The sequence below is a fragment of the Idiotropiscis lumnitzeri genome, chromosome 13 (assembly GCF_059441095.1).
Source record: "Idiotropiscis lumnitzeri isolate Australia: NSW breed Sydney's pygmy pipehorse chromosome 13, RoL_Ilum_1.0, whole genome shotgun sequence".
Lineage (NCBI taxonomy): Eukaryota > Metazoa > Chordata > Actinopteri > Syngnathiformes > Syngnathidae > Idiotropiscis > Idiotropiscis lumnitzeri.
This window is the reverse complement of record NC_142403.1, coordinates 7,631,121-7,647,834: the sequence shown is the minus strand read 5'-3', so window position 1 is coordinate 7,647,834 and position 16,714 is coordinate 7,631,121. Positions and strand designations below refer to the sequence as shown.

General features: G+C 39.0%; 2 protein-coding genes across 5 annotated transcripts; both read right to left on the bottom strand.

The window, feature by feature from the left end:
- Nucleotides 1-1,753: 1,753 nt before the first annotated feature.
- On the bottom strand, nucleotides 1,754-10,550 carry tmem44 (transmembrane protein 44). 3 transcript variants are annotated; one of them, XM_088313398.1, is made up of 10 exons: nucleotides 10,319-10,550; nucleotides 8,642-8,768; nucleotides 8,477-8,567; nucleotides 8,168-8,327; nucleotides 6,883-6,982; nucleotides 6,619-6,789; nucleotides 6,389-6,514; nucleotides 6,182-6,247; nucleotides 5,907-6,038; nucleotides 1,754-2,039 (listed from the first exon to the last, which is right to left on the bottom strand). In XM_088313398.1, the coding sequence occupies exons 1-10, from the start codon at nucleotides 10,504-10,506 to the stop codon at nucleotides 1,857-1,859; spliced, it is 1,344 nt and encodes a 447-aa protein (XP_088169524.1). In that variant the 5' UTR covers nucleotides 10,507-10,550; the 3' UTR covers nucleotides 1,754-1,856. The 3 variants fall into 3 exon arrangements, with proteins under 3 accessions (XP_088169524.1, XP_088169525.1, XP_088169526.1); XM_088313399.1 differs by having other exon boundaries at nucleotides 5,967-6,038; XM_088313400.1 differs by having other exon boundaries at nucleotides 6,883-6,969; nucleotides 8,167-8,327; nucleotides 10,319-10,545.
- A 904-nt stretch (nucleotides 10,551-11,454) lies between these two features.
- On the bottom strand, nucleotides 11,455-16,633 carry lsg1 (large 60S subunit nuclear export GTPase 1). 2 transcript variants are annotated; one of them, XM_088314209.1, is made up of 15 exons: nucleotides 16,458-16,633; nucleotides 16,229-16,346; nucleotides 15,525-15,651; nucleotides 15,290-15,410; nucleotides 15,113-15,199; nucleotides 14,937-15,023; nucleotides 14,807-14,867; nucleotides 14,544-14,720; nucleotides 13,739-14,080; nucleotides 13,481-13,582; nucleotides 13,261-13,404; nucleotides 13,039-13,162; nucleotides 12,419-12,498; nucleotides 12,119-12,289; nucleotides 11,455-12,030 (listed from the first exon to the last, which is right to left on the bottom strand). In XM_088314209.1, exons 2-15 carry the CDS (start codon nucleotides 16,325-16,327, stop codon nucleotides 11,851-11,853), a joined length of 1,902 nt encoding a protein of 633 aa, XP_088170335.1. In that variant the 5' UTR covers nucleotides 16,328-16,346; nucleotides 16,458-16,633; the 3' UTR covers nucleotides 11,455-11,850. The 2 variants fall into 2 exon arrangements, with proteins under 2 accessions (XP_088170335.1, XP_088170334.1); XM_088314208.1 differs by lacking the exon at nucleotides 16,458-16,633 and having other exon boundaries at nucleotides 16,229-16,447.
- Between the last annotated feature and the right edge of the window lie 81 nt (nucleotides 16,634-16,714).

Here is a 16,714-nt window from a genome sequence, read left to right as displayed (position 1 = left end):
AAATACATTGATTGCAGTTAATGGCTGGATTCTAATTGATGTCAAATATGGCTGCAATGTACAGTCAGGACTGCGGAAAATATTATCGGTTCCCCCCCTAACGCACTCTAGAGGACTCATTTTTCAGGATTAGTTTTTTTTACTATGGTCCGGGACTGTGATGGGATTTTTTTTCTGAGAGTGGGATGGTATGGGGGTGAAAACACATTTCACAGCCTCTAATGCAGAATTATTTGTCATATACTGTGATTTAGTCAGTAGAGTCTATTGCAAGCAGTTACCAAACATCTTTGTTGAGCGACTGTATCCATATTTTATTCAAGAAAAATCTTGCGACACAAACTAAACCTTAAATTAAGCTATATCCACTAAAATAAAGATTGTATCTCAATTTATTCATGAGGTGTAAAATCTGTGCTCGCTTAGTTTAACCCAAAGCTACTGTTTTTTTCAATATCAACTGTTGGATACACAAATGGTTATACATGCTGCCATCTAGCGGAAGAGATTTTAACTAATACATCACTGGCATAGCTCGATAGATAGAATTACTACATGACCCTGGGATTGGAAAAAATTCTGTCGAGTTAGATTTATATGCAGATTGAAACTGACATTGGCTGGCCAATTTCAAAATTGCAGTCAGTTTTTTTTCAGTAGTATGTCAAGTTGTTTTTTTTCTCTACAGTTTACCGTCCAGATGATCTTAATTCCACCGATTAGCTCTAGTAAGACTGTATGTAATGAGAAGAGCTGATTACGATTGGACTCATTTTACAGCTACATGACAACTTGTTTGTGCATTCAGAATTGCAATAGTGCAGTGAGGTGTGTGCTGCTCCCAATAGGACCGTACTATCAATATCTGCAAACAGAAATCTATAATAATAGGAATTAAAAGGATTAGTGGTGGGTTTTTTGCTTAACCTTGTAACTATTGACATACCTTTCTAAGTTCTAATTGTCAGGTTTTTTTTTACAGTTTCCAAAGATTGTGATTATTACAACTTTGTGTCTTATGTGTCTACATATTTACTATTTTTTTTAAGAAAACATGAATCCTACAGCTCAAAACTTGACATGGTAGAGAAAAACTGATTATTTTTATTTTCTGCGCCCAAAAATTTGTCGAAAACCAAACTCAACAAAACTAGTGTTCCCCAGTGTCATTTGTCGGAAAATAACCTTTGAACCAATGTGATGAAACTAGATGGTTTCCGGGGCGGCACGGTGGGCGACTGGTTAGCACGATGGCCTCACAGTGATAGACAGCATCGGGCGTGGGTTCGATCCCGGCTCCGGCCATCCTGTGTGGAGTTTGCATATTCTCCCCGTGCTTGCGTGGGTTTCCTCCGGGTACTCCGGTTTCCTCCCACATTCCAAAAACATGCATGGCAGGCCGATTGAACACTCTAAATTGCCCCTAGGTATGAGTGTGAGCGTGGATGGTTGTTTGTCTTTGTGTGCCCTGCAACTGGCTGGCAACCAGTTCAGGGTGTCCCCCGCCTACTGCCCAAAGATAGCTGAGATAGGCTCCAGCACCCCCCTCGACCCTAGTGAGGAGAAGCGGTACAGAAGATGGATGGATGGATAGATAGTTTCCCACTGCACAGCTGATGAGCTCTCAGAACATTGTGTTGTGGCATGGTGGTTGGGAATCACTGGCAAAGAGTGACTTGCAAAATACAGGATGTAACTCGATCTAAACATGCACCAAGGGAGACATCTTATAACAGAAAAAAAATACAAATAAGAGTATTCAAGCCTTTTAATGCACATTTTAATTTAATCACAAATTTATACAGAAAATATGGAATATAATCCAAACAGCTGCATAGGAATGGGATTTTTTTAAATCATTTTGAGTGGCTGACAGCCTCATTCAAGGACACACCATTTTGAGGGGGTATATACGAGGCATAGGTGCGTATGTTAAACGGTTTCGGGTTGCTTGGCCACTCTTGCAAGGGGAACGCCTCTCCATTTTGTGGTTTTGAGTTTGGTTCACTCCATTGAGCATTTCCCTCTTCAAAATCCCACTAGAAAAGAAGGAGAGATATAAGATATAATCATGGAAAATTAGATCAGAATAATGTACTAAGTTATGAACTCAGCCTTTTTCATTACATTAATTGAATAAAGTGACTGACTGTAAAACAAATAAATCTGGATCAGCACATTTATCTAGATCGTGGCCTAAAATTTAGTGCCGCTATTCTTGATTCAAGCGCTACATATACGCAGTTTCATTCAAAACAGTTGTGCAGTTTTGTGCATCATTCCATCAACTAAGGAAACAACTAATCAACTGCAATTCCACCTTATCAGACTGATTCTTTACAAACATGATCCTGCTCATTGTAGTCACACAATGAAACACCACGGCAGCTTCCATGATTACAACATTGAGAGACAGTCATGGAATTTTAGAGTTTCAGATCAGCCCATAATGATCATATACTTAAATATAAATTCTTCATTAACCACGACATACAATAAATAATATGCTAAAAGCATAAGCTACCTTTTCCACATAAAAAAAATGAACTAAAATACAAAAAGGCACAACAATCATTCATTAGACGCGAGCATATCTGTGCATGAGTGGTTCGCAAATACCGTACAGCTGTTAGTTTAAAAGTGTTAAACTTGAGAGTGCTATAAGGACACTTCCTGCTGTCACAATAAATATTAACTCTAGTTGGCATTTACTGTATTTTTCGGACTATGTTGCAGTTTTCTCCATTATTCCATAATCTGGTTGATTTTTTTTTTTTTCCCCACTACCGCCACCTTCCACCAGCGCTAATCCACTTCTAGTATTTCCCAACACCCAAAAGACAGTGGAAGAAATGCAGGTAGAAGAATGAAATTCATAGGCTGTGTCCTCCAAGGTGCTTTACAGGCTGGGTTCTTCAAAGGTTCCTTCTCATCTCAGCCTCCATGGACTGCATAAACCGTAATTTGGACAGGCCAAGAGACTCTCACATGACTGTCTTCTGTACCACCTCAAGATGTAGAAGAGATGAAGTGTTGAAGATCAGCGTAGAAGAAAAGCGAAGCAACAAAGTGTGCTCCAATGCAGCCTTCACTCAGGGCCCCATCTTCATGGAAACGAAGGCCAAATTTGAAGGCAAGATTCAAAGTCGCGTGAAATTTGGAGACCGTTGTGCAGTCGAGGCGCACCGAACGTTAAGTCGTGGCCATCAAATTCAGGCTTTGGAGGATGCAGCTGGTGAATTTGGACACAGCAAGAGTCATGCATCACAGCTGGGGCCTATTTATTGCATGCTAAACGAGGTGGGGGTTATAAACCAGAAGTATATGCCAACCACCAAAAAAAAAAAAAAAAAAAAAAAAAAAAAAAAAAAAGGAGATGATTTGTCGTCATGGCAACTAATGTGTGACGTAACTCTGCTGCCGCCACTAGTAAGTAATGTCCACCCCAACAAGGATTTCTTATTTACAGCAGCAAAAGGCGCAGTAATACCCAAACAGGATTCAACTTCTGGCCACAATGCAACATGAGATTCTAGTTTAAGTAAGTCATTTTAAACTAAAAATAAAAATGTTTCTGCAGTTAGATGAGGAACTTTCAAATAAAACTAGAACTCAATTCTTCTGTCAACACAAAATGCGATTTACCCTGGCACTACTTTGAGTGCGTATATTCGGAAAGGCAAAGCTCAATCGCCTCCCATGAATTTCTGAATGCGGTGTTATCAGCAGCTCGTCCTTGATGCGTTTTTTTGCCTTCTACTGGCTGACACTGGTAAATACTTTCCCCCAAGAAAATGTGATTTACACTTCAGAGCATCTTATGTTTTGTTTTTTCTTCATGGTATAGTGCATACATATTGTCGCTGTCCAGTGGTATGTCCATTTTTAATTTTTTTTACGTGAATGCGTCACAGACATCCCTTTAATGTGAACATTTTCAAAATGAACAAAACAGGACATACTCGTTTTTCACAGGACAGTGATGAATATATATGTATATGAATAAATAAAAGTGTAACTTATAGTCCAAAAAATAATTTATTTTGTCATACAAACTCAATGACTTAGCAGGGAAAAAAAATCTCCAAAATTAGATTGCTGGTCCCCTATGGGAAGAGGCAAACATTTTTCTATGCAGACGGGCCCTGCCCAGCATAGAGCTTTAATCAACAATCTGTCAGAGGAGAACAATTGGCAATTGGGCAGCACGTAGCATAACACCTCAAAACTTTCCCGGGCTCAAGTCTATTCTCCGTTTCATCATGATGGAGAAACTGCACTCAGCACAATACTGGCTCATTCTTTGCAACCGTCTACCCAATTTACTGGCAGAACTGAGTCTGAGGTACAGAATTAGCAACGCGTTGAGAAGTCACAAATGGAACTTTTCCAGAGTATTGTTGCATTTGCATTTTAGTGGGCTAACAGCAAGGTTTCATATGGAGGATTCCTCATAAAAAGGGTTTCATTGACATTCTATTCATTGGTGAGTCATGTCACAGAATCAGGCGACACGTCCAAAAACAGACTTCAATACAATATTTGTTTGGGAACAGAGGTTAGTTGTGTCAAAAATTCTGTAAAGATATATAACCATTTACTTTATGGTCCTCCGTGTTGATAAAACTTATCAGAAAAATTTGTTTTTGCCAGTTAAGTGGGACATAACGTCAAATAAGGATGGCCGAGTGGTCTAAGGCGCCGCGTTCAGGACCCAGTCTCCCCAGGAGGCCTGGGTTCGAATCTCGAATTTCCCCATTGTGGGACTAATAAAGGGAATATTATTATTATTATTATTATTATTATAAAATCCATTACATGAAGCTTCCTGACTTTCTCTTTGTTCATATACATATATAAAAACCTTTACAAGTTGTAAATATTAAGTGTATTTTTTTAATTAACCACTGTAAAACTGTAATAACCTAATCAGTCATAACTCTTATAATGAACCAAAAACAAACATGAGTTGAGTCATAGATATGTGCGAGATCAGATTTTGCTTTTTCACGTTCTTAATTATCACACGGCAAGAAGCCCTTGACATTACTTCTGTGGTATGTGTAGAATAAAACTTCGACTACTATTCTCTTGGGGCAAACTAAGATCTTCTTTCCAGAGGTTCTTTTATAATTAGTAGCACCAAAAAAGAAAAACAAAAAATCAAAGAAAAAAAACCAAAACAAATGCAGAGTTATCATCAGATACTTGCTCAACTGAGGCCAAATGTGATACACAGAGCTTTTGTGTAGCATCATCCAAGACGGTGGTTAGTAATTTAGAAGTGTTTCCACATCAAAGAAAGTTGGTCGAACTACCATTAACTAGTGGTTCCACGATATCAGGTGTGCAAAGCTTGCCGCTTATGTTCATCAAAATCATCACCCACAGTTTTATTTAATGTTACACGCATTCTAGGTTCTTGGTGTTGCATCTTATTAAACTTGATGACAGCTTGTCTTGTGAAAAGGACCTCTAATAACTGGTTCGCTCATTTCCCCAACAGTCATGTGACATTCTGAAAGTTACTTTCTGACTCATTGCAAAGCAGTTAGTTACACAATAATCCACAAAGTTACATCATCTAAGGAAATCTAATTCAAGAACTTGGTTTGACGCTGTAATATTTTTTACCATTATTGTAGTTTGCTCTGGTGTACAACTGTGCTATAACACACGATTACCAAAATCAAAAACATCATTTAGTCCTTTTAAACTGCATTTACTTATACATCTGTGGGTGTAAGCTTTTAGAGTAGTCAGGCACCATCTAGTGGCTTTTCCTGGGTAGTACACAAAATAGCTTGAGAATGTTTGCATTGCATTGTACTTGTATCTACTGTGATAAATATTTTATTAATGATTATCCCAAGTACCTGTAATATTACTTAATCATTCCTACCCACCTCTAGATCAGAATTGACAATTGAAGAGTCACATGATGTATCACAACCATCAACTCGTACCATTGGGCCTGTCCTGTTCAGAACCTTGTTGTCCACTACTTTCCCACACACTGCCGCCTCTTTGGGGTACATCTGTCAATATAGTATGACATACATTACATCTACTTTACACACAGAAGGAGCAGCATTTACAGTATTCAGGGAGTGGACATGAGATGGTGTTATTTTTATACACAGGGCACAGCGTATGGTGTGTAAGCAACAAAATTGCTTACTTGTTTTGTGGTGTCAATACTGACGTCCATATAGCGGCCCATCTCGGTCAAATTGAAATGTTTGCCCTTTAAAGAAAGAGGTTCCAATAGCATAATGGTCTTACTAAAAAGTAACACATATATATATAAAAAAAAAGGGTTGATTTCGGACATGGATGTGGAAAAGGACCTACAATGACGGACCAACATGAAGAAAAAAGGACCTACCTGTTTTCCATGATGCTTTGTGGCAATGTTGTCTTTGGTTGAGTCACCCAGGAGGCTCTCCATTTCTGGAGAAAAGCTCAGAAGATGCTGCCTGGTTCCCATGTGACACCAGTGGAGGATTATAGTCTGGCATGTGTGTCAAAGGTCAAAGCATCATCACGAGCTTTCAAATAAATAGTCTGTGCTTTTCTTCACAGTTTAGATTTGTAGAATTATTCTTATTGGGATACAAGAAGATCCAGCGAGGCACCACAGACTGCAGACAGCAGCCAAGGCATGACCCTGAGGAGGAAGCTGACCCGAGTGTCGTAGTGAAGTATGGCAGTAGCATAAAGGGCAGCAGCCAACAAGCACAGCACTCCAGAGAAAATGTGAGATCTTGACAGCGCCTTCCCTCTGTGCTGCATGTGGAGGACAAAAAAAAAGCTCTTTAGTTGAAAGCTATTTGCTGACTGGTGACAAGAACTAGTTTAATACAAAATATGATCACTTACAACTCTGTGAAGTGTGGGGAACTTGGAGGTAGCTGTGATAGCAAAAGACACCAGGCCAAGGGTGTAACCCAAAATTTCAGTGTTGTCCTCGTACAATATCCAGGTGTTAGAAAAGAAAGTAAAGACACAGTTGAGCCTTCAAACTGAAATGCTGCTGATGTTGCATAATTTGAAATTCAAAAACTGTACGCATCAAAAGTTTCGGGAAAAATGTGAATGTGCAAAAAAATGTCATGAAGGTTCATGAAAATCTTTCAAGACTTCACCTCAGTGAGCAACAATTAACTTGAGTATAACAAATCTAAAACATCTTTCCCGTTATGTAAATGATTGGAAAAGCCATGAATACGTTCGAGGCCCACCTCCCAATAAAAAAATTGTAATGTCCTTTTTATGTGAAAATTAGTTGTGCTTTATAGAAATCTACAGTAATGACATTATTAACAATTTAGAACAATTCAGGATGGGTTTGGTTCAAGCATGCCCGCAACACTAGTAAAGATAAGATGATCGGTAAATTAATAAATTTAACCAAGTAAACCATTTTTTCCCCACACTTTCTCCTTCAATTGAGCTTCTCATTCTGACGTGCATACCTTGGCCACCTAGTGGAAGCATAAGGCTCCGACATATGGATATTCTGTATTGGGGGCTCAGCTCCTCTTGGTGACAGTAGTATAGTTCACAGCAAATAAAGACTCTCTGCCTATGAATATCGTTTTCAACGTGTTGCAGCACCGTTTGGGTTCAGATGTCAGCTGGTTTAGGGGTAACAACACCCCACAAAGATACTACTTAAGCCCGTGCGGTTGAGGAGTTTTTATACATGTTAACATTAAGGGAACGGAGGCTGTGTGGTTGCTTTAAATACACATTGTAATTCTCTTCGTTTAGTTTGACAGTAAAATTTAGCTGAGAGAGGCAATAAACAGCTTGAAGCTACATTTTGAAGACTATTGACTCATAAGATCTGTCAAACTGCTACTTGTTGCAAAGTTACTTATGTCACGTGCAACCATCAAGTGCTCTCTCAAGGTCACCCTTGCAAGTCCAATAAAAACGGCTCCCTTCTCCAAAAAGTCAGGTCACTAGTCTCTCAAAGCACCACTGTATTACAACAATGCCCCCTAGAGGCTGTCACGAGTATATGGGATGACTGCAGAAAAACCTGATTGGAGGAATTGTAAATGCTTCAAAGGTGATGCAGAGACATCACTATCTCATCATTGCTCTTCTGTGTCTTTATCACTTTAATTCTTATAGAAGTAGTCATCGCAATCTTACCTGCAGGGCAACATAAAGCAACTTCCTCCCTCGGAGGGCCCCGTCTGCCGCTGGGCTGCGGAGGACGCCTGATTTCAGGAAACCTCCGGTGAGCGCCGCAAGGAGACACACTGCAAGAAGGTGAGATCTCCTGCGCCTCTTGATCATTCTTCGCCTTCTCTCTGAAGCACAAAGCCATGTAAAAGTTGTTTTGTAATCTAAACAGAGTCAGAGTATTTTGTCAATTACAATTTAGCTGTTGTTATAAAAATAAATAAATAAATAATAATCTATCATATTAAACTCGCAATTTTATCAGATTTTAATTTACCTGCTCGCAAGTTATTGCAAAAACACAGTGGAATACAGCAGGCGATAACAATAACCAAATCCAAAGTAGCAGAGATAAGTCCCATCAAAACCTGGATAGAAGTGAGACTTAATATCTAATATGAGACTTGGTGTTTAAATACCCCGGCCCGATTGTTACATTTACTTGAATATGCAGCTGTCTGGACAAAACGGCTCCAGTGAATCCACACAGGTTACCAAGGAAACAGTAGAGAGAAGTCACAGTATGTCCAGGATTCTTTCCATGATGCTTGCCCCTCTGACCCACGACACTTGAAAGGTTGAGGCAATAAACAAGAATAGGTCAGAAGTGACACTTAAATAGAAATATAAGTCACGCAATACATATTAGGTGAATGCTGGTAGACCATGAAATAAGTGGTTTGGTTGTACAACCTGTGCGCAACTTGTTCACAGTGCAACATGAGGCAATTACAGCAGATAAATAACATCATTCATATGCAAAGTCACAATGAAAAGTAATTTGTAGAAGTCCCAGCCACACCCACAATATTGTTTGAACCCCAAACAAGCTAGAGTGCAGATGTAAAGGAACAGAAAAGCTGACATTTACACTAAAGATGGTTGTACAATACACAACAGTGTGTGGCTTTCTGGGTTGGTCATCCTGAGTACGCCACATACTACACTAACAGCAGGAGGAAGACACGGCAGTTTTTTCCTCCCTCACAATTTAAAGCTTGATTAAGATGTAAACACATTGGTCTGAGTACATAACTTGATAAAACTAGTATCTATTAATATTTTTCAATTGAATAATGGCTATATATTGAACAGAGACAGCTCTGGGATTTTTTTTTTCTCTTCCGGGGCTTATAGCATTGGTGGGGCTGTGGAAATATTTTATAATATCTAATAAAATGCTGGAGGGGCTTTTTTTTGTCATTCCTTTCAGCGCGGATGACCTACCCTGGGTACACATAGTGAAGCTGAGAAAATAATTCCCAATTATATTTTAGAACATCCAATAAAACGCTGGAGGAACTTAACAGTGGCTACCGAAATTTCTAGGGGAGGCTATAGCCCCCATTGGCCCCGGTGTAGAACCATCCCTGACAGCTAATTTTCCATATACTATGTTATGGAAGGAAGCAAAAACAGTGGATAGTCAGTACGTAGTGATTGCCATTATGAGTAGTTAAAATGATACGAATCACTAAAGAAAATACAAATTTGAATTTTAAAAAATGTATTTAAAAAAATAGAAATCAATAAATAAATAAAATCAATAAATGTCATTTAAAAAAATGTCAAATTAAAGTTAGGGCTCTTTATACAGAAAACCAAAGTTAGGTCTGCATTCCATTACCGGTACAGATTAAAGCTTTACTATATTTATATTTAAATAATCTTGAACCGAGTAACATTGTAGATACAGAATAGATACAGGTACATTGATTTGGTGCTTACCTATACTCTCCGCACATATACCACACAAATAAGTTGTATAAATCATTATATTAAAAGTTAAATATGTTGTTTTTGGCATTAACTAGTCTGTGCAGGTTGAATGTTGTCTCTCTATAAGATTCAGGGCATTTACTGAGGAGTACTTTCATATCCGACACACGCAATATGGCGGACGCGCTGGCGTATCATCGCAATGGCGCGACCAGCTCAATGAGGCGTGTATGTATACGTAACTATGAACACACCTGTTCAATTATCACGATCTTTAATCAGAATCGAGCTAATTGTAGTCATTGAATAGTTAAAAAATCAATGATTTATCTAAACTAATTTGCAGGTTAACCAAAAACAAAACTAAACGGTAGAAAGGATTTGAGTTAAAGATACTTACTGAAGACATGAGATCAGTAGCAGCAAAGAAGATAAGCAAACAAGCCGAATGGAAAAGCAACTTTGTCCTGGGTCACTACTCGTAAAACAAGAGGTGAGAGAAGTGGTGCAAAACTTGAGGAGACTCGAGGGAAACGAGTTGTGGTCTTTGGTCCTGGGCCAGTCATTCTCCTGGTTCAGCGTGGCCATGTCAATACCCGGTGGGGCGTTTAAAATCGACCAATAAAATAGCGCCAATATTTATTTGAGGGTGGGACTTAGCGTTGGCAAACACGTCATTTTTTTAATTGTTAAAGAAATCATTAAAAAGTACGGTTTAGAAATTATAAATTGTTTGTCTTATATGCTTTATAAATTTGATTTTTCACTATATATAAAGTTCAATGAGTGTAATTAAGATAGGAGTAATGTTGTCAGCATGTCCCCGAGAACAGCTGGCACCAATTCCAGAGTGTGCCTCACCTCTTGCTCAAAAATAGCTTGGATAGACTCCAGTTCACCCATTGCCCTAATGAGGACAAATCAAATTCAAAATGGATGGCTGGTCAGTCGAAGTTAACAACCACAAATCCGCCTTTGGATTTTCTCACACTTTGGAATGAATTTAAGCAAGGAAGGCGTGCTACCTAATGATGTATTTTTCTTTAAAAACTAAAATACATTTGGTAACATTTAAGGCGGCAGTACAGATGGCCCGTGTTGCAAGCTCAATTAGTTTTAAACATTATATAAAACTGGCCTTGCATACAACACAAACTAAAAACAAAAATGCATGTAGTGAATGAGACCAACACTATGTCAAACTTTTCAACTATTCAGAGGGGTACAACAAATTAAATTCAGCTTTTGCTAGCTCAAGATTTTGGCACTTTAATCTTCAAGGAGCATTTTAACATTGACCCCAAACAAATTCTCCAAATAGTTGATGTATGTAAACTGATTTTCTTTCCATGATTCCTGTGGATTCTGCAGTTGCTTGAACATCTATTTGTTTATGTGGCTGGGTGAATATCCTCATGAGTGTGTTCATTCCATGATTTCTCCAAGTATGGCCTGAAGCGTTTTAAATGCAACATGTATGCAAGTGTGCTGTAGTGACTTGTGAACATATAAAATATGTAATCCATGACACACGTATAATCTAATTATTTTATCCAAAACACTGATTTGGTACATTAATCATATCGGTTCCGATGTTTTGTACAATGTACATGTTGGAGATTTGTGCCTACTGTAAATTATTGTGAAAGTATAAAAATCCAGACCTTGTGATTATTAGTCATGATTGTAGTGCACTGATTCATAACTGTCTATCCAGTTGATGGAATGTATTCCATATGTTGACCTACACATCACAGCAGTCCATTATGGATTACGCGTGCCATAAGTGAACATCAAACCATCTCCTGGATTAAGAGGCCTTGAAACCTACAGATAATGTTCACCATTAACTCATTAATAGCACAGTTTGACGTGTTTTTCCATCCTGTTCCATCCATCTCTATTTGAGATTAGATCTTCACTCTTGAATGATCAAGCGTCGAGATGCTTGTTAAGACGACGTACTTTCTCCTTCTTGTTCCTGTTGCCATGTTTCTTCCAAGGTTTTTCCACCATCGTCTCTGTTCCGGCTTTTCCAGGGGCCACCATGCCACTGCCTGGTTTGTAGCCCATAAAACCCTGGACTCCTTTAGAGAGCGCTCGTACATTCTCCTAAAATATATACACAGATCCCATCTGAAATCATGTACCGGACTAATAAAATGATGTTACTGATGTAGTTTAGTAGTAGTTCATTTACCGCATGAAAGAAGTTCTTGTCCACCGTATTTTCAATTCTCTTGATTTTTCCTTTGTTACTGGATGAAGAGAGGTCGCAGTTGTCCAAATTGTTTCTCTGGAATTTGCTGTGCTGTGGCTGGAAGTCCTCAGCCTCTATGTGAGGAGGAGGGTGGCAGTACAGAAGTTTTCCCTGTGAAAGAGGCAACACTGTATGCTAAGCAAATTGGTTCCCATGATGGATTAGTCGCTTTGAAAAGGAACTTAAATAACTTAAATTCTGGCAAACTGCCATTGCCATAAATATGCCAGATTGACTCACATTGACATAATCCTTCAGGATGTAACGAGCAGATCTGGGCTGATCAGGCTGGCCGTGTGACGTCATAAAGCCTCTCATGTCTGAAAGAAAAACAAAATAAGAATCTTGCAAAGATTCTACCAAACAAATGGTTGGTGAAGCTCTACAAAACATGTAGAAATGTTTGCACATGATTCACTCATTTGGAGAAGTAAAATATTCCCGGTGTGTTTGTCAAGTATCCAACTATATGGAAAGAGGCAAGAAGAAATCCAGGGTAGAACATATTGATTTACAAAAGACTGTCTTTCTTCATAATTCCATCAATAAAATCAATGACTGACACAGATTGGCAAATAAAAAGAACGCTTTCAAAAATAGACTGTGAATTGTGATGGATGACATATAATTGATAATTCAGATTCTCTCTCGCTCTCATATTAATTCAAAGTCCAATTCACTGGATTAACTATCTCTCTCCATACATCCATCTAACATTCTTTCCATCCATCAAATATTAAGAGATTAAGTGGCTGAATCTAAGATAATTTGAGAAGTGACAAGAAGACAAGTTGAATCTGCTCTCAACCCAGATTTGACCCCTGGCAAGTAAACTGCAGCGATGTATGTTGTAGTCTTACATCCATAAGCCATAAGCAGCTCCTCTGAGGTGGGGTGCCTGTCGGGGTCTTCATCCTCTCTCGGCCTGATGATGTTGATACCATACGTGCCTTCCAGTACATGCCGAGGGATCGTTTGGCAGACTTAACATACTTGTTAAGTTCATAACAGTGCTTTGAGAAATTCACAGTGCAAGTATGAGAGAGTAAGTTTCTCAAGTACTGTGGCAGTGTAAAGGATATGAGAGAGACTGCTGGCACATGGTCTCTCATCTGGTCAATGGGCAGGATCCCACAGCAGATCATATCAGCTTTGGTGGAGACAAAGGAGGGCATAACCAGACCAGGGCAGTCACACAAGCACAACCCTGGCTCCACAAACAAAGTCTGTGAAACGACACTCACGTTAATCCCAATTGCGTCTACAGCGCATAGTGAAAAATTAAGCGGTTGACGCTTGTACCTGAAAGTGCTTCGTATGCCCAGGAGTTGCAGACACGGATACTTTTTTGTTTCTTAGAATGGTGTTGATGGTTGAACTCTTCCCCACATTTGGATAACCCACCTGGTGAATGCATATTGGTGAAAAATGTTTAATTTCAGAGAGCGATGCACTCTTAAGCCTATGAGTCTCGCCCACTCTGACCACACGGCTTGTTGTAATTCCCGATGCACTGCTCTAAAATACAATTAACAAGTAAGAATGGAAACATGTACCCACCAGTCCAACCGTAAGTTGTCCCTCTTTGCATCTGGGACCATTGTGAACCATCTTGAACACTTCCAGCAATTTGTCCTTGTGCAACAAGCGAGTGGAATTACGGAAAGGGATCTCATTTGATTTGCCAACAATATGCTCCTCTTCCTGCCCCTCATCTTCGGAGGCGGTAAACCACTCCTCCTCATCAATGGTTATCTTTTCCCGCACCTCTTCCCAGTGATCGCTATCCTCTCCTTCCTCATCTTTGCCATCTGCCCCTTTCCACTTCAAATCTTCATCGTCTGGCTGTGCTCCTTCTTCTTGGTCACTCTCTTCAGATTCTGGCTGCTCCACCTCCATGCCCTGTGGAACACATACAAGGTGCCACTCAGTAAATTTGAATATTGGAGAAAAGTTACATTATTTCAGTAGTTAAATTATAAATTATTAATTTAAAAAAAGTTACAAGATATAATCATTAAAATTATATTTAAAACAATATTTAACTGTCTATATATGATTTTCTTTTAAATTGCACTATTATAAAAAAAGGACTCGGCTTTCCATTAGATTTAGATTTTTTTAGATGCATCTTAAATGGACTACGATGTATTATTGGGATTAAAATCAACATCTATTTCTGAGGATGCTAACATGAAAATGAGAGTTTTCAAGCAAACAGAAACAACCAATCATCTCACAGCCACGTCTCGGAAAGTTCCGTTCAAATGTTGATGACATAACTTTGAAACCTCGTCTGTCTGGACCGTCGTAAATGAGGACCTTGTATATATTTAATCAATAGTTTCTTTCCATGCTTGCTCACCTTTTCTTCTGCATCCAACCTGTCACTTTCAGCGAGAGCGGACCAGAAAACTGCCCTCAGGCCTTCTTTCTCAAAGTGTCTGGCCCATGCTCGCCTCTGCTCCCTGGTCAGAAGGTCTGCCTTGTTCACCAGCAGCATGTTCACCTTATCCTCTGACACCTCTTTTACATATAGCTCCTGGCAGCAACCATAACAATGTAATTAGTACTCACAGTGGAGAGGAAATGTGTGTGTATATATATATATATAAAAAACATACTCACCAGGTCAGGACATCTGAACAATGATGGATTTCTGGCATCCACGATCTGAACAACTACGTCACTGCAGGAAGTCACATCAATTTTCAAAGACTGCATTCTGATCGAGAGGAATGTTTTTTTTCTTTTTTACCTCCTCTCAATGACTCTCCACAACTGCCTCCAGAATTCCAGATTCCTCTCAAATGGAGTGAGACACAACTTCTGCTCTTCTTCCAGCCTAAGGAAGCAGCAGCAGTTACATTCTTGATACAGTGAGAAATGACAAATGTTTAAAAGCATGTAAATGGCATGCACAACATGACTAACTGTGCAAGCTGTCTTCTCCACTCCAGGAAGGTGTCCTTTTCTGCCAGCTGCAATGCCTCGGCACTGGTGCTTTCATCCCAGTGAGGGCTAAGAAAAAAACATAGATATAAAAACATAATAAAATAAAATCGTGTTTTTTTTTTTTTCTTAATTTATTTTTTCGGGGGTTAAAATTACCGTCGAGGGATTCTAAGGAAATGTTTGTTGTCTTCATGAAGGTTCTTCAGCCTCTTTATCTCCTCAGCTGTCAATAAACCTGCTCTAGCTTCCGCTGGTACAAACTTGATGTTGAGTTTCTCTATGATAAATACAAGAAAAATACAACAAACTAGGAAATGTTCTCAGGAAAGATATTTGAATGTGATGATTTGTTTTCTCATTCATTAAAAGAGAACATAATAGGATCACTTACCAGCTACAAACTCTGTTCCTGCAAGTTCTGCTGTAGCCAAAAAGTCATCCATGGAACTCTGTTCAGTCACCGATTGCAGGTTCAAGCGTCCCCAGTCATAGCCATCATTCAGCTCACTGGTGTGCAGCTAGAAATATGATAAAAAATATAAATAAAGGTCGAGTACACATTTTATGACCTCATAGGAAACAAAACATGCTTATGAGAATGCAGTGCTACTGTTGCGCACACCAGCCACAACATTCTACCGCAACAATTGTCAAACCTTACATTACAATCAGAATACTGCTCAGTTTTGATTGACAGAGTAATTCAGTAATATGTTTGACGTCGTGAAGTAGTTTGCAGCTTTTCGCAGATACACATGCGCTGGCTGTATCTATCAATTGAATTACCTCATTTAACTATCGCTTCAAAATATTTGACATCAAACATATACATTCTTGTTCCCTCCTTTACTAACAGGAATATAATACACAGCTATCAGTATGATGAAGTGCAGTTCTAAGCTGCAATCAACCACATAAACAATGACTATGGTAACTTATCCACCTTGCCTTATTACAGTGATCTGTAATACAGTTGCTCAACGCTCATAGTAGGAAATGCAACAACATACGTAAAGGTTATTAGACGCAACTAATGGAAGACAAATCTGACTCATAATGCATTCTGATAAAGTGTATGTAAGTCAAATGTCGTACCCATGAGTCGCCCCTCCTTTTGCCTCGGCCTGTCTGAAGTCTCTCTTTAATCAGCGACCTGCCGAGTGATCCTCCTCCTCCAGCCTTCTTCTTACCCATAACAACTCCTGCAGAATCACTTCACCCCACCAAAATATACGTATTTGCAGTAAAAAAAAAACAGAAGTCAAAACCTACGGAGGTACATGTGCACGGGGTTGTTTTCCAAAGAACCGGAAGTGGAACATACCAATTCGCTAAAGGTTTGATAATTACAACGTCGATGTTGTATGCGCCCGTATTCAGAGAACTAATTTATTCGTATACTACAAAGTCACAAATGTTTTAAATAAAATCTAATCTGCATGTTTTGTCTCGTAGCCGACCCGAGTTACGCAGTTGTTTGTGGAACTTTCCAAATATGTGTCCAATTTTCAAAGAAGTCCTGAAAGAAAACACGACGATATTATTTGTGTTCCCCATTACTGATACGTATACATTTATAAA

Excerpts from the sequence above, each read along its gene's own strand:
- tmem44 (XM_088313398.1), bottom strand. The coding sequence starts at position 10,506 with ATGGCCACGCTGAACCAGGAGAATGACTGGCCCAGGACCAAAGACCAC. Across the intron at positions 6,983-8,167 it reads TTGCTTTATGTTGCCCTGCA|GATATTGTACGAGGACAACA; the intron begins GGTAAGATTGCG and ends TTCTAACACCTG. Across the intron at positions 6,039-6,181 it reads GTATTGACACCACAAAACAA|ATGTACCCCAAAGAGGCGGC; the intron begins GTAAGCAATTTT and ends CTATATTGACAG.
- lsg1 (XM_088314209.1), bottom strand. The coding sequence starts at position 16,327 with ATGGGTAAGAAGAAGGCTGGAGGAGGAGGATCACTCGGCAGGTCGCTG. Across the intron at positions 14,721-14,806 it reads TGTTCAGATGTCCTGACCTG|GAGCTATATGTAAAAGAGGT; the intron begins GTGAGTATGTTT and ends GGTTGCTGCCAG. Across the intron at positions 13,405-13,480 it reads GGCATACGAAGCACTTTCAG|ACTTTGTTTGTGGAGCCAGG; the intron begins GTACAAGCGTCA and ends GTCGTTTCACAG.